Genomic DNA, 17,909 nt, shown 5'->3' with positions numbered 1-17,909 from the left:
TACAATTTTCTCATTATTCCTATGCTACCAAAACGTAATATATAGATTGTAGCCAATCACACATCAGCATCTAATTTCATAAGAAACACTAACATTCAAGCTGATTCATCCCTAGGTTCACGTAACCATATCAATCCCTAATTGGTCGAAATATAATTCATACATTCAACAAGTCCACGCATGCTCTCTTTTTTTTTTTTATATAATAACCCTAAGCCAATGACATCTATCATGCAATTCAGGATAATGTCTTATTAGTAATCGCAGACATGTAAACCAAAATCAAACTGTGGTAACAAACTTACCAATTCAGATGATGTGAGCGGGAGTGTTTAGAGCCGAGAGAAGGTTTCACGACCAGAACCGCCATTGACGCCAAGAGAGAAGGTTGGGGTTATCGTCCGGTGTGGGGAGGATCTAGGGTTTGCTAATGGATGGTAAGGGATTTCATGCGCACCCATCTCTATAGCCGTATACTAAATAGGCTGGGTTGGGCTCTCATGCAACTGGATCGAAGCAGAGGAGGGTGCGGCTTAGGTTGGGCCGACCGGCCCAAAAACACAAGACATACCCGCACAACGGTGTGCGGCCGATAGTGTAGTGTGCGAGATGAGAGATGGGAAGTTAAGTATGATTAAATGGTACCATATATACTAGTATTTCATGTCGTTTATAATATTTGAATATAGCGAGTCGGTATTCTCAATAAGATTTAGCAAGTTTAGCTCCTCGTTACAACATGGAATAAAGTGATATGAAACTAAAAGACTTGAAAATATGGGTTGTCACATCCTCCCCATGTTACAAGAATTTCGTCCTCGAAATTTAGACTCAGCTGTACTATACGCTCCAGTTATGGGTTCGTTAATAACACGTGGTTGCACGTAAATAAATACGCTTTCACGAAGGTTCACTAAATAACATATAAGTCGCATATCATATAGAATCACATAACATATACATTCACATAACTTATATTTATTTATTTGTTCAGGAATACTAATTCGATTGTTTATCGACGTTCATGTACAAGCCCATGTTTGATTCCGCAATTCCCCGAATTACCATTTCGTGAGTGTCTGTGAAACAACTGACACCCTTAATTTACCCAAATCAAGTGTATTGCATGAATGAGTGGTTGAAATAACGGAGTTTGTGCTAATGGAATTAAATAGAAATTGGCGGGTGTCACATCATCCTCTTGTTGAAAGAATTTTCGTCCCGAAAATTTAGATTGTGATATTTTTATGACCATTGCTGGAAATTCATTGCTAAGGAGAGCGTCAAAACATATGACCGTACAATGAGGTGAGATAAAATCAGGCTACATGATTGAGATAACAGTTGATGACAAATGAGATTCAATTGTTTATCCGAATTTAAATGTAGAATTTTTTTTTTAAGCGACAAATCGATGTTAGCAAGAGTAGGTGCACATAAATGCGACTATCAAGAGTTATGGGGGGGGGGTCTCTTACAATGCAAGTATACACGAAAAAGAAAAAAAAATGACGCACTTCCAAGATGATACCATGGTATTGAATTCTGGTGGTTCAGTTTCCTTTTCACGAGCAAGATGAGGTTCGTATCATACCTAATCACACGGTATAGTTATCGTCACTTAAGTGATATTAATGTTAATGATTAAATAGGTGAAGCTGTTATGGCCCGAAGAGAACGTGATTCATCACAGTGAATTCGTAAATAGTTTTTTTTTATTTCGATATCCAGTTAGGCTAACCAAGGAAAAACACTGATGCATGCCAATTTGGTGCTTGGTTGGGGGGGGGGGTTGTTGCACAATATATAGTTTAGGTGAGCTCAACGCGTTTGGATTTGAGTGAGTTGTAGAAGACAGTATTTTGTTATCAAAGGGGTGATCTGAATATTAAGTAACCAACGTTTCACAAAGTAAGTGCATCTAATGTATATTTTGAGGTTACCCGAATGGGCGCGAATGTCATACGTCATAAACAAAAGGTCGACGAAATAAACCGAACTGGAATTGTGTTAAAGTAGTTTGTTAAAGGCCAAATTACTCATATTGTAGGATCACGTGTGTTGGGAGCACCACCGAGAATTTACCCAAGAAAATTAACGTGAAAATAATCCAAAGTGAGTGTCGGAGAGATCAGTTGTTATGTGGTATCATTACCGGAGATCAGAATTGGTCGAGTCACTGCTACCAAATAACAGTGGCAATGCCATCGTACGTGAGGCTTCTAGAAAGAAGTAGTAATAATTGCATGAAACTGGTGATTCAAGTTAATTTATGAACAGATTGGACGAAAACTCAAGTAAGGCATTATACCCTTTATTTAAGAATGGTAGCGCCTTGACGTGTTCATGCGGAGGGGATGGAGATTATCAGTTGATATAAATCATGGTATTTTGGTGGTAGTTGGTTGTAATAGATAGACCAACTTTCAGTCAACAAGGAATAAGTATGTAGCAAGTGTGGTGCTTTCGCACGGAAAGAGTGTTGACCTCGACATACTTCATAGAGGTAGGATTTTCTGCTCCTTCACTTGATAAACTTAAGTATGGCTCGATGATCCTCGGGTAGCGTTCGTAGAAAGTGATTCAGCTAGCTAGGTAGGGATTAACGTATAATAGGGTTAGACAGGAACTATCATATTTATCCTAGAACAACCGAATAAGATGTGAGGACCATAACACGTGGTTTGGCATCGATGTGTTCCATTTAATGTATCAAAAAAATATACTTGTTTTTTCGAATCACTAGCAAAAATAAAATAATCCGATGATGGGGATGTAGTAGTTCGTACGCAAGTGATATAAATAAAAATAAAGTGTTACTTTGAAGGTGTTGGCGCAAGAATAATTATCTATGAAGGTGATAGTTGACTAAGTATGCAGCGTTTTGGTTTAATCGAAACGTTCTCCGCAATCATCGAGCTTGCCCGTATGCGAATAAGAGTAGATTCACTAAGATCGGTGTATGTAGTTGAGTGTGTAGTTATTCGATCATGTATGCAGCCGATTTGGAAGGGTTGAGCTAAAACGTGTGTCTTAAGAACTTCACATACGTCGCCAAAGGTGAGATTACAAGGGCGCAAAAAAAAAATGCATTTCAAGATGACATGGTCATATTAACAATACATCACCATCTTTAGAGTTCATGAAGTGTCACTAAGGATCAAAGAGACGAGTTTACCGAGTTCTTTTAAATTAGAGTAAAATTTTATGAGAGTTTATGCGTAGAGAATCAAGATATAGTATGACCATGGCAATGAAATGATAGATTTAACTATGTGATCGACCAATGCAAAGAGGTAAGTTTTTCTTTTTTTTTTTTTTTTTTTTTTTTTTAGGTAGGTCATCACGTTCATCTAGGTGTTGAATAACTTGTATCTCCATCTTCCAACATTTTTGAGATGATAGGGCCGTTTTGGGATGTAACTCGAGTTAGAATGAGACTTAGCCACATGGTAGAGTAACGGGGTCAAAGGAAAATTTTACAAGTGAGCGTAAGGGATAAAGTGTAAGCGTACGAGGGATTCTTCATGTTTCATTTATGCTGATGTTGAAAGGCTTACCTTTCAATTCTGGTAGGGTTTCGTTCAAAGCAACAAGTTCTGGCGAGAATCTTAGTTTCATTAAAACTCTTACATTGGTTAAAACAAATAATGAGGGATTTCATTGATGAAAGTTTAGTGTGCTCGAGAACATCTTCAATCGGATAGTTGCGTCTGTCAACTACCGAATGGGTTTAACGGTACCAGTTAGTTGTTGAGTGGTTTACGAGGGCTTCTACTGGCTACGGAAGTTATAAGCAATAAAAATCACAGGTTAGGACAATATCCACACACAAGGGTTCACAAGATTCACATGATCCACAAGAATGGTGGAAAGAGTAAGGTTCAAGATTGAGTAGAAGTCAATCATCGCTATCACTCCAATAGATTGTTGAATCCCCAATCGTGTCGAATAATGGGTCAGAAATGGGTCAGAATCATTTACACTTGCAAGGTCTCACTGGGACTCACATGCACCCCAAATTATTATTACGTGTGCACCCGTAATGATAATGTGATTTGCAGTTTCATCTCAATTCCTCCTAACTTGTGTCAAAAGATCCTCAGGTTCGCTTGTAAAAAAAAAAGCGGGTGTTGTTGAAACAATACAGATCACAAAAGGTCTAGAAACAACGTCATCATAACATCTCGTCCTATCATGGATAGATAACATACGTAATCGTGCTATAATGTTGTGTGTGTAACTATATGCAATGTCATAAGTAGGTGCACGCTAGGGCATGTAATGCATAAAGTAAATGAAAACGAACCTTGCAATCTGGAGCAGAGTGTCATGGTCGATTTCAGAGCTGTTCGGTTATAGTCTGGTTTTATAAAAATCGTTTTAAAACCAAGTTCACTATAACCAGTGGCTCTGATACCAAACTGTCACACCCCCAAACTACCACAAGCGGAAACACCGCGGGTCGTGTGACGTACCAGGATCCAAGCCACCAATTACATTGAACTATAGCATATATTTAAATAAAAACTTTCATTCATTATCCTCAAGTGTTACAAAACATTTAACGTAATTCATTGTATACAGCGGAAGCATAAATCATTTGTTAGACGTTTCATAAACCACATGTACAAAACCATTAGACGTGTCTTGCGATTCCAAATATCTCGACCCATGACCACTCCAGCATCCCAGACAGCAAGTTCCAAATGATATAACCTATAGACCTGCAAGCATGCAGACAAGTGTGTCAGACGACGCTGGTGAGTTCAAAGTTTTGTTAACCAGTTTAGTTACCAAATATGTGTATAAAACGGTTCAACGATTTGACTTGATGTTGTTATTAACTCGATTACAGTATGTGGCGATTAGATGTGAATGCCCAATCCCAATGCCTCCATTTAGGCATTGGTCATGATGTCAAGGTATCAAACAACCTTGAATAGATGTAAGGGGTCTTATATGTACACGATGTGAATGCCCAACCCCAATGCCTCTAACTAGGCATTGGTCATGAAGTCCAGGTAATTAGTTCACGCCCGTCCTTTCGGCCCGGTGTGAGGGTGCCAAACCTAATAGCGCTATCAACTAAATACCTTGTTGCTTCTTCAGCAACACGGTAGATGTATGGGGTCTTACATGATTTATATTGTGTTCAATAACCAACATCCCAAATAAACAATTTACCCAGTATTCCCTTCAGAAACGTTTACCAGATGTCCCAAACCACCGGGACGCATGCTTAGAAAAGTGCAGTGAACTCACCTTAGGTTTGCTCGGTAAGACTAGTTACGTGTTCAGTTACTCAAATCAATCCTAACATAGTTACCGATATCAATCAGACTCATGCACCAAAAATCCACTTATTATAACAAGTTGTAAACACAGATTGGTCATCGCATGGCACGTATGGCGTAACAGTTCACGTAAGTTCATATCACACCTAATTCACATAATCCACAATAAATATTCGAATCACAAGTAATTACGTAACACAAACATAACCGACTAACAACACTTGACAGTTCGTTACATTATTCAAATCAAGGTGCGGCCCGCTGGGCTCTACCGATGTAAGTGTGTGTAACCCATCGAGCCCAAGTTCACTTTAATAACACAACTAAATGTTAACACTAGTTTTAACATCCTGATTTGCAACAAATTGTTGTTCACATAATCACCTATTCCGATTTCATATTAGTTCATGGTTTCATCAAGCCCATTGACGGGCGGCCCAGTTATGCCAATCCCATAACCCTTGTCTAACACAGTTTTGTGTTTGGCCCGTAATGCATAGTGTGCGGGTGTGGGTGAGGTCCACTAGTCTCATGCCCAGCTAAAACATACTAAATATAAACACATGAGCCTGATGTCATGAATTGACATGTTAAGGAACAAATAACTAGATAATAAATGAAGTTTGATGATTCTTATAATCATGGCCGACAACTAAATTCAAAACGTTGTCTTATTGGGCCGCTTAACACAACAGCAACAATTCTATATTTCAAATATTAATAGACATTGGCATCATGCAAGCAACTGGATACTAGTGTTAACAGCCGATTATAAACCACATGCCTATACACTTTTCTAAGTCAAGATATACAAAAGTCAATGCATACTAGGAGGACTTTTGGAATCACGTGCAGGACAACTTGTTTCCATTAATCCAAAAATACAATTTTCTCATTATTCCTATGCTACCAAAACGTAATATATAGATTGTAGCCAATCACACATCAGCATCTAATTTCATAAGAAACACTAACATTCAAGCTGATTCATCCCTAGGTTCACGTAACCATATCAATCCCTAATTGGTCGAAATATAATTCATACATTCAACAAGTCCACGCATGCTCTCTTTTTTTTTATATAATAACCCTAAGCCAATGACATCTATCATGCAATTCAGGATAATGTCTTATTAGTAATCGCAGACATGTAAACCAAAATCAAACTGTGGTAACAAACTTACCAATTCAGATGATGTGAGCGGGAGTGTTTAGAGCCGAGAGAAGGTTTCACGACCAGAACCGCCATTGACGCCAAGAGAGAAGGTTGGGGTTATCGTCCGGTGTGGGGAGGATCTAGGGTTTGCTAATGGATGGTAAGGGATTTCATGCGCACCCATCTCTATAGCCGTATACTAAATAGGCTGGGTTGGGCTCTCATGCAACTGGATCGAAGCAGAGGAGGGTGCGGCTTAGGTTGGGCCGACCGGCCCAAAAACACAAGACATACCCGCACAACGGTGTGCGGCCGATAGTGTAGTGTACGAGATGAGAGATGGGAAGTTAAGTATGATTAAATGGTACCATATATACTAGTATTTCATGTCGTTTATAATATTTGAATATAGCGAGTCGGTATTCTCAATAAGATTTAGCAAGTTTAGCTCCTCGTTACAACAGGGAATAAAGTGATATGAAACTAAAAGACTTGAAAATATGGGTTGTCACACCGTGCCAGCCAGGCACGGGCCATGCTAGCCGGACACGGTCTGTGCTGAAGCTTCTGAATATAGCTATAAATAGGAGTGCTTGGTTCCACTTCAACTCATCCCTTGGCAAACCACTTCTCTCTCACTTGCCACCACTCCACCACCACTACAACACCATCATCCACCACCATCATCCATTTTTCCATCTTTTGAGTGTGTGTGTAGTCTCGGTATCTAAGATTGATCGTAAGAATCTTTTTCAAACAAAGGCCATGCTTGGCTAAATTCTTACATCACTTGGTGAAGACTTATATTTATTGTATTTCTTTTATGATTTCCAATCTTTGGCTACTTTTTAATTGGGTATGTATTAATGACTTTAATAATTAGTTTTTTTATATTGACGGTGAACTTATTCAAATACTCTTCATATGTTCGTTTACTCAACATGTTCATGTCTTTACGGTCTATATAAAGCATGTTAATTAACCCGAAAGGGAGATTAGAAGGGTGGTTTGGGTAATTCTATGTCTCGTTCAGTGTATAGATCCTGCGAGAACCTGGTTCAAGCTTAGTAACACCTCACGAGTCGGAGCGTGCATTACCCACCACGGGAGATGTGCAAAAAGCTTGAATCCCTTATTCTTAAACTACTATTAAAACTTTAAACCAACCCCGCGAGGACTGTATCTCTGCTGACTCAGACCAACGGGTTGAGGGTGATCCTCGCCTCGTAAGGGGGGTCCACTACATTTTGCATTAATAACTTACTTAATTATCTTTCAATATTCTGATCTAGTGGGATTCTATCCTTGCTAACTCAAATCACTAGGTTGAGGGTAACGTCGCCTCTAAAAGAGGGGCCTACTACTATAACTAAGATAATCTCTTAAAATGCAAAGTGCAGAAATCATCAAAAAGGTACATGAAAGATAAGTTGGATCCAAGTGATTATTTCTTGTCTATCATTTTTTATTTTATTTTCTGTTTTTGTCTTTTTATTAGTTTAATAATATTTTCGCAAAAAAATTGGTTTGATTAGACGTTGACGATAAGCCGGTACTAAAAGCTCTTGTGTCCTTAGACGACCTTGGTGTCTTGCCATCACTATATTATGTCCGCGATGGGTGCACTTGCCCTAGCGCGTGTGTAGAGTGATAGTAGAATATCGTGTTTTATAAATTTAAAAGTTGAAATCGACGAGTAAAAAGAGCTAAAAATGCAACAAAAAAATATACTCACCCACGCATGTCAAGACCTATGATGATCATCTTCTTTTATATCATTTTTGAATTTATCTTTTGAAGACGATTCATTTTTAACTTCTGTCTCAGGAAAATCATTTTGTGACTTATTTTCTCATGTAACCACCTTTTCCTTTTCAAATTCAGATTCAAGTTTAGATTCACATGAATCAGATGTTCCATCAACACATGAGTCAGATGTGTTCAAAAGTGGTTCACTTGCAGCTTCATTTTTCAAAGAAATTTCTTGATCTTCTTGAGAAAGTGTTTCAATGGTCCCACTGGAGACATCATCGGGGACATTCTCAAAAGAATAATCAGAATTGTTTGGGTCAATACATTCACTTTCATTTGTTTGTTCAGTTTCAGTAGCTATTGACCAAGAAACATCACAATTATTATCAACTGAAAAAGAACCTTCAGCATGCAAAGTATCTAAATGTTCACCACAAGCATCAACAGTTTTGCCCAAAACATCAGGCCCAAAAAATACACAGAGCCAAAACAGAGTTATAAATGTCATGCATCAAAATAGAGTCTGAATAAGTTCATTTGAAAAGTTATCATAATTTAATGCTTGTTTATCCCCAACTACATGTTCAACAGTTACTTCATCAGCAAGGGAAGACGAAGCATTAGTATTGTTCACAGAATGAGAAACAAACTTGATCGGCTGATCTGATCTGTTCGTTTTTTTTAACAGGTTCATTGTTGATCGATGTCTCGTTAGTCCTTGGACCATAAGGCATACTATCAGCTCTTACCAATTCTTCCACAGTTATTGGCAAATAGGTGCAATTGTGGTTAAATGGAGAAGGCATTTATTGTAACATAAACCACATCCTTTATTTTGTTTGTACTCTAATTGTGTGTTACATAAGTCTGTCTTTGACCAATTTACTAGATGTTTCATATTTCTTAATGTTTATTTTGTTTATTTGATATATTTTTTTGATCTCTTCCGGTTCCTTGGTCAAAGCGCATATGGTTTCTTTAGCACCCCTGTAGTTATAACTCTTTACACTCAAATCTTTTTTGAGCTTAATAATATCTTTTCGTTGAGTTTCTATCTTTTCTTTGTAAAGTCTTTCATTTTTAGTTAGATAAGAATTATGCCTTTTTATGTCATGAAGATCTGAGATCAGTTCTGAGTTGTGTAAACGATAGGCTGCTACTCTACCTCTACATTCAGGAGTACATAAATAAGAATTTACCTCTTCTGCAGTAAGTCCGTGAACCTAAGTCATAAATGCCACGTTTTCAGTAGGTGTTTGATTCTCAGGAGCTGTAAGATTGAGCTGTTGAATCTCAGTGCTCCAGTCAAAAGAAGCATATGTTCCACTAGAAGCAGTAGCTGTGGTGTTTGCTGTAGCAATTGCCCTTTCAGTGTTCCTGGCAGCAGCAGGTGGAGCTGGTTGAGCTGGCGTTTGATTTATGTTCACTTGAGGCTTAGTGCAGTTCCGTGACAAGTGTCCTGGCTCATGACAGTTATGACAACGAATCTTAGACTTGTCAATTCCCACCTTGTTTGACCCATAACTGGTTTGATTTGCCTAGTTATTTCTTCCGGTTCTTCTAACGAAGCTCTTTGCCGTAAAAGTCGCCATTGCCATTTGCCATGTGACATCTCTTCTACATCATCTGGATGCATTTGATCTAGGTCATCCATGGAAAAGTTAGGAGGATCCACTTTACTTGCAACAAAAGCATTTAAATACTTTAAGATAGAGGTTGCGATTTCAAGATTTTCCTTGGTCTGTTGCGAAAAGAATGCTATGAATTCATTCTTGGCAGCAGTGGCATTTGAGGCAGCAGTGGCATTGGATGATGATGAAACAGACGGAGCAGGCGTAGCAGGGTAGAAGACATTTGCTGGTGCAGGTTTCAGTGTGGCTTTAGCTGGTGTCGAACTCCTGAACATCTGGAATCCAGCTTGTGACACGAGAGCAATATTATTGGAAGTAGAGGGTGTTTTGGTGAAACCAGCAGCAAGCAGACTATTTTTATGATTAGTTTCCCTCTGTTTGTCGTCCAATTCACAAGCCTTGATATGAGAAATCATTTCAGATAAATTGCATCGAGCAAGACCCTTTGTCTTCTTGATCAAAGCCACATGATGATCCCAGCTCTTTGGTAAGACATTCAGAAGTTTTCTGTTTACTGAGGCATTCGACAATGGTAAATCAGCAATGGTCATTTGAGTGATTAGCTTCACGAACCTTTGAACTTGATTTTCAACAGTCTATCCATAGATGTGATTAAAGTTGTTAAAGTTTTGACTTGGTAGATTTCTTCTGCTTTCTTTCATGTCTTCATTTCCTTCAAATACGTCTAGTAAAGACTCCCATAGTTCCTTAGCAGATTTGGCAGTTCAAAATCCAATAGCAATGTCAGGACCCAAAGCCATTGTCAAGTAAGAAAGTGCCTTATCATCCTCTTCAACTATAGTCTTCATCTGTGTATTCATCAGAAGGCTTCTTCAACTTAATACCTGGAGCATCAATCTTTTCGTACATGATTTCTCTAGGACCCTGAACAATACTTCTCCAAATTTTAGATTTTTTTACTTTAACATGTTGCTCAAATCTCCACTTCCGCTCGGGAAAGTCTTCACAGCAGCCGAGTCAACAGTTTGATTAGATGAAGTAATTTTTTTAATGAGTTTTTTTAATTTCAAGTGAAAATGTCAAATCAGTGTCGTTGCGAGTCCAAACCAGTAGACAATGCCACATAGGAAAGTGTGTTTTCGAGTAGCAACCTCAGTTGAAATCAGCTCCACTCGAAATCAATTAACAGCCTTAACAGTCGCAACCTCAGTCAAAATCTCAAGGTTTGATGACAACAAATGACAACTTTAGTTGAAACCTTTGATTGTGAGACAAAAACACCAGTCGAAATCTCCTGATTTCGAGTAGACACTCCAGTCACAACCCCCAGTCGGAAAAACGAGTCGGAATCTCTGTAGCAAGCAATTGATTATGAGTTGACATCAATGAAGAAATCAAGTCGCAACCACCAGAAGTAAACACAAGTCGAAATCTGGAAGATGATTCTAGAACTCGAAACCGGCAAAACAGTTTGTTAGAAATAAACTCGCAATCCCGAAAAATCAAGATTTTCCAAATTTCAAAAGATTTCGATAAATCTTTTGAATGATCTGCAACAAACTATCCGAGATTCTCCTAAACAGATTTGTGAATTCCCGGAACCGAAACAGCCTTGATTTCTTGAATATCGATGAACTATTGAAGAACAGAACTAAGAACAGTAACTCGGAACCTCCAAATCCAGCAATAAAAGTAGTCGAAACCTTTAATTACTGAACAAGAAGTCTTCAAATCAGCAGCAAACACACTCAAAATCTTCAAATCGTTCTCGAAACAGATCAGCACCAAACTTGCCTAGCCGTTCTTGAATCCAGTTGATATCAATGGAACCAAGAAATAGGTTCTTCACTCTGATACCAATTGTAGGTCTCGTAAAGGATCTTTCAATGATATCAACACAAATCTTATGTTTGTGCGGAAACCAAACACAAGACGATTCAAGACAAATAAACCACAAATAAATAATAAACAAAATGCTTATCTTGCATACACCAACTTGATGTCTGATACAAGAAAGAACTGGTTTCGGCTGGCTCCCTTGAACTCAAAAAACTGATCAACCCCAAAACAAACTAAAGGGTTTACATATATATTTCCACACTTGGGCTTAAATCCCCTAATATAGCCCAACCGAAACCTCTAAGACCTATTAAACATGTCGACCCAAAACAAGTTAACTAAACCAATTACAAGCCCAACCAAGACAAGGGTTTCATTTGTAAGGACTTTAGTGTCAGCACCTAGGATTGTATATATACTTAGTGGATGTATGCAATCAGAGGTAATGAAACAAATGCTTTTTGAGAAAGTTCATGTGCAAGATTGTTTTCTAGAGAGTAAAACAAACCCTAACTTTGTGTGTTGTTCACTATGTGTGATTGTGATCTGTGGTATTCACAGATTGTTCGATTCTCTCATCTTCTACACCTTCTGTAAGAGCTCTACAGTGCGATACGAGACCCGCGGTGGTTTCCGCACATCTCGTGTGTGTTTATCGGTCCAGGTTCTTTTGTTCAAGGTGCTTCTCGTTGTAGGAAGAGGTGCTTCTCGTTGTAGGAAGACGGCCTTACAATATCCATTTGTTGAAGTTCATGATGACGTGTATGAAATATGTTGATGATGTTGGCCCGAACTGGATCTTGATCTCTAAATGAGCGTGATAACTTTGAATAACAATAACTTGAATGAATGTATACAAATCGAATTGAGAGTGTGTAAGTTACAAATGAATCTACATGTCCCTATTTATAGTTTTCTACGGGTACGAGTGAATGGTTGCGTCTCTTCGTGAAAGGACACGTCTCTTGGATGTATGGTTGTGATTGAATCATGAAGAGGTATGTCGAATCTTGTCCATTCATCCAACTGGTGCGTCTTTTCCTTCTTGTGCCTTGATACCGATTCGAAATGGTGTGTGTGGAGAGACACACCTTTTCGGTTATGATGGTAGTTTCCATCTTCCATGTTGTCAACTTTGGTCCTCGTACTTTGTAACCGCTACATAACATATATATTATACCTATCTAACTAACTATGATGTTAAGAGATTAACCGGTTTCATTCACCCCCTTAATCTCGAACATCCATAAGTTGCTTTAAGTCTTGAATTCCGAGCAGTTCCCTCATTGTAGCAAACTTGATCCTTGCTAGTGCTTTTGTTAGTATATCTGCCCGTTGTAGTTCTCCACTTATGTGTTCCACAGTGATATCTTCATTTTCCACACATTCTCTTATGAAGTGATAGCGTGTGTCAATGTGCTTGCTTCTTCCGTGAAAAACTGGATTTCTCATGAGTGCTATTGCTGAAACATTATCTACTCTGAGTGTTATCTTCTCTTCCTTCTAGCCTGTGATTTCACTTAACAATCTTTTAAGCCATAGTGCTTGACATGCTGCTGCAGTGGCTGCCATGAATTCTGACTCACATGATGATAGTGCCACTGTTTGTTGCTTCTGTGTACACCAGGTTATAGGTGATTCTCCAAAGTAGAATACCAGACCAGTTGTTCCTTTTCCTTTGTCTGTATTAACTCCAAAACTACTATCACTATAACCTGTAATCTTACATCCTCCTTGCTTTCTGTAGATGATTCCATGCTCTTTAGTTCCTTTGATGTAACTTAGTATTTGCTTCACTGCTTTCAGGTGTTGTTCCTTTGGTTCTTGCATGAATCTACTCAGTAGACTGACTGGGTAACATAGATCTGGTCTTGTATGCAATAAGTACCTGAGAGAACCTATCAGGCTTCTGTAATGTGTTGCATCTACTAGATCTCATTCTTAAGTCTTTGTTAATTGAGTTCCTGGAGTCATGGGTGTCTTCGTGTCATTGCAGGATAACATATCAGCGTCTTTGAGTATATTATTGATATATCCTGTTTGCTTGATGCCTATCTCACCCCTTGTTTGAATTACTTCTATTCCTAGATAATATGCTAGCAATCCTAGATCGCTCATATCAAATTTGTTCTTCATCTGAGATTTGAAGATGTCTATCTCCTTCTTTGATGTTCCAGTGACTATCAAGTCATCAACATAGACTCCAACTATTAGCGTACAGGTTTCACTTGTCCTTGTATAGATTGCGTTTTCTAAAGTGCACTTCTTGAAGTTAAGTGACTTTAGGGTTTGATCTAACTTTGTATTCCAAGCTCTTGGTGCTTGTCTCAATCCATACAGTGCTTTAGATAGTCTGTAAACCTTTCCTTCATCTCCTGGCTTTATAAATCCTTCTGGTTGTGATACATAGACTTCCTCCTTGAGGTCTCCGTGCAAGAATGCAGATTTCACATCTAAATGATGTACCTCCCAACCTTGATATGCTGCTAAAGCCAACATTAGTTGTACTGTTTCCATACGTGCTACTGGTGCAAAGACTTCATCAAAGTCTATTCCGTGTTGCTGAACATATCCTTTTGCAACTAGCCTTACTTTGTGTCTGACAATATTTCCGTTTGCATCTTTCTTTGTCTTGAATACCCACTTTAAGCCTATTGCTTTGTGACCACTTGGTAATTCCGTCAAATTCCAAGTGTTATTCTTGTTTATTGAATCTAACTCAGCCTTCATTGCTTCAATCCACTTTTTGTCACTAGATGCTTCCTTGTAATTCCTTGGTTCTTCTTCAGCGAGTAATAATTCATGTGGATCTAGTTGAATTTCCTCTGTTTCTTCATACAGATCTTCGAGACTTTTTAGTCTTACTGGAGTGTCGCTAGTACTCTCTGTTGTACTTTCAGAGGTAGATGAACCTCCACTTGATAAACTGCTTGAGCTTCCTGCTGAGTTCTGATTGTTTGAATGTGCTGGCGGGGTTACATAGGAGTCTGGTTCTTCTGTCTGATCTCCTCCTGAATCATTATGTTGTGGCCCGCTACTGCCTGGACTACTTGGTTCATTTTCTTCTAACTCTGGTGGTATGTCGTCTTCTTGAATGACAAAGTTTGTCCATTCGGGATTCCCTGAATCTACCGTTTCCATATAACTATTCCAGTTCCATGGTTGACCTTCCATGAACTTTACATCTCTACTGACACATATCTTGTTCTTTGCTGGATCATATAATCTGTATGCTTTTGATCCTTCTTCTATTCCAAGGTAAACCATAGGTGCACTTCTATCATCTAACTTCTTTTGTTGAAGTGGTAGTACCTTAGCATAAGCAGTGCAGCCAAAGACCTTCAAGTGTTCCAGATTTGGCTTCCTTCCTTTCAATGCTTCATATGGTGTCTTGTTCACCAGGGCCTTTGTTGGAACCCTGTTTAGTACGTATATCGCGTGTCGTATTGCTTCACCCCAAAAGTTTTGTGGCATGTTCATTGCCTTCAGCATACTGCGAGTAGTGGATAACATCGTCCTGTTTCGCCTTTCTACTACTCCATTTTGCTGTGGGGAATATGGTGCTGTAAGCTGTCTTGCTATGCCGTTGGATTTGCAATACTTGTTGAATTCAGCCGATGTGAATTCACCTCCTCTATCCGTTCTTAGCATCTTTAACTTGGTCTGCGTTTCCTTTTCCACCTTTTCTTTGAACTCTTTAAATGTTTCGAATGCTTGATCCTTGGAAGTTAGTAAATATGCCCACATGTAGCGAGTACAGTCGTCTACAAGTAAGAATATATACTTCTTCCCAGCATGTGTTGGTGGAGTTATAGGACCACACAAATCTCCATAGACTAAGTCCAGAGGTTTTAAAGATCTGAACTTTGCCTGATTTGGAAATGGTGCCCTACTATGCTTTCCTAATAAGCATGCGTCACAAACTTGACTAGCATGACTTATTTGGGGAACTCCATGTACCAAGTTCTTACGAGTCATTTCCTTAATAGCGTCGAAGTGTAAATAGCCTAACCTTGCGTGCCATAACCATGCTATGTCTTCGGTCTTTGATAGTAGGCAGATTGGTTTTCCAGTCTCCAGCTTGACTTTGTACAGCCTGTTCTTCAATCTCTTGACTCGCATTAGTAGCTTTCTATTTCGATCTCGGATAGTCAGTAAATCCCCGTCCATAACCACTTTGCAACCGATTTCTGTGAGTTGTCCGAGGCTCAATATATTGCTTTTCAGACTTGGAATGTAGTATACTTGTGAAACAATCTTTTGTTCTTGGTTCAGACATTCCAGTAGTATTGAACCTTTGCCTTTAATTTCTACGTGTGACCCATCACCGAACCGTACTTATCCTGTCACTGTTTCATCTAATTCTTTGAAGTGACTTCGCACTCCTGTCATGTGGTTGCTGGCCACGTTGTCTAAGTACCATAGATTTTCATTTTCTGAGACGTAGCTTGTTGGTTTTATACGTTCTTCGTTTAGCAGAGCCCTTTCTTGAACATTTTCTTCTTGTATTACCATTAGCAATACGGGTGCTTCGTCTTCCTCGACGAGGTTTGAATGTTCTTGTACTTCGTCTTTCTCAGAACAGTCCTTCTTGAGGTGTCCAAACTTCTGACACTTAAAACATTGGATCTTGCTTAGGTCGGATCTTGCAAACTTCCTCCAGTTTCTAGAGTTTCCGTTTCTAGGTCTAGATGTGGATCCTTCATTTCTGGGACTTTGCCTATTTCCGTTGTTTCGCCAATTTCCACGCGTTTGATTAAACCTACCATGTCCGCGGTTTCCAGATTGTCTCCCTCTGTTGTTATCATGATGTGTGAACATAAGCCTATCTTGGCTTTCTCCTTGATTTCCTTTCTTTAACTTGAGTCGTTCTTCATACGTCATTAGTCTTCCGACCGCTTCTTCTAGCGTCATGGTTTCTAGATCGGAGTATTGTTCCATAGAGGCAACGATTTGAGTAAACTTATCCGGTACGCCATTTAGAAGTTTGCGTACTAGAGTCGGTTGACTCAATGTCGTTCCTACTTCAGTTGCTCGGGTAACGATACTATTAATCTTTGCGGTAAATGAATCAATAGTGTCGTCATCCTTCATTTGCAACAATTCAAATTCTGACAATAGCGTGTGCATACGCGCCTTTTGTACCCGATCAACACCAACGTGTCTAACCTTTAGATTATCCCAAATCTCTTTTGCAGTTTTACAACTTGCAACTTGCAATACAACGACTTCTGGTATTGCTTGAAACAGATATGCAATTGCAGACTTATCTTTCTTAGTGTCTACCGTTGCATTCTCTGCCGGTTCAATCGTTTCCCACAAACCATTCGCTTCAAGAATCGTTTTGATACGAATAGCCCAAACCGTATAGTTTGTTGGTTTCAGAATCGGACACTGAAACTGGGAAAGAGGATTTCCATCTTTCTGTATTATTATCGGACTTTGTCCGGATGATCCTGCCATATCTTCCTGCCGAATAATCTTCACTTCTAATAAACTTTCTTTTGGTTTCAATAGATCTCAATAACCCCGATTACCCGAATCGTGTTATAATCAAACAAACGAAAACAAACTAATTCGCACTAAACCCCGGAATCAAAACAAACAAATCCTAGATTCCTAACCCTTCGGTTCAACCGATCACCCTAGAACCGAAAATTTAAAAAAATTCTGAAATAAACTTTGCGAATTGAAAACGAAATTGAAACCTGATCGCGAATTCCCTGCGATGCCTTGCGATTCCCACGCTTAGAGCCTGATGCTCTGATACCAATTTGTTGGCCCGAACTGGATCTTGATCTCTAAATGAGTGTGATAACTTTGAATAACAATAACTTGAATGAATGTATACAAATCGAATTGAGAGTGTGTAAGTTACAAATGAATCTACATGTCCCTATTTATAGTTTTCTACGGGTACGAGTGAATGGTTGCGTCTCTTCGTGAAAGGACACGTCTCTTGGATGTATGGTTGTGATTGAATCATGAAGAGGTATGTCGAATCTTGTCCATTCATCCAACTGGTGCGTCTTTTCCTTCTTGTGCCTTGATACCGATTCGAAATGGTGTGTGTGGAGAGAGACACCTTTTCGGTTATGATGGTAGTTTCCATCTTCCATGTTGTCAACTTTGGTCCTCGTACTTTGTAACCGCTACATAACATATATATTATACCTATCTAACTAACTATGATGTTAAGAGATTAACCGGTTTCAGATGAAACTCAAAAGTCAAAGTTGAGTGTTATCAAGCTGATGTAAATCAAGATATGAC

The 17,909-nt window shown here is 38.9% G+C and overlaps 1 protein-coding gene across 1 annotated transcript; it reads right to left on the bottom strand.

Annotated features, from left to right (window-relative positions):
* Positions 1-15,974: 15,974 nt before the first annotated feature.
* LOC110883547 lies at positions 15,975-16,730 on the bottom strand. The gene has a single exon (XM_022131269.1). It carries the CDS (start codon positions 16,728-16,730, stop codon positions 15,975-15,977), a length of 756 nt encoding a protein of 251 aa, XP_021986961.1.
* Between the last annotated feature and the right edge of the window lie 1,179 nt (positions 16,731-17,909).

Source organism: Helianthus annuus, chromosome 10 (genome assembly GCF_002127325.2).
Source record: "Helianthus annuus cultivar XRQ/B chromosome 10, HanXRQr2.0-SUNRISE, whole genome shotgun sequence".
Lineage (NCBI taxonomy): Eukaryota > Viridiplantae > Streptophyta > Magnoliopsida > Asterales > Asteraceae > Helianthus > Helianthus annuus.
Note: the sequence above shows the minus strand (reverse complement) of the source record. Positions and strands in the feature narration are given on the sequence as shown.

Excerpts from the sequence above, each read along its gene's own strand:
- LOC110883547 (XM_022131269.1), bottom strand. The coding sequence starts at position 16,730 with ATGAAGGATGACGACACTATTGATTCATTTACCGCAAAGATTAATAGT.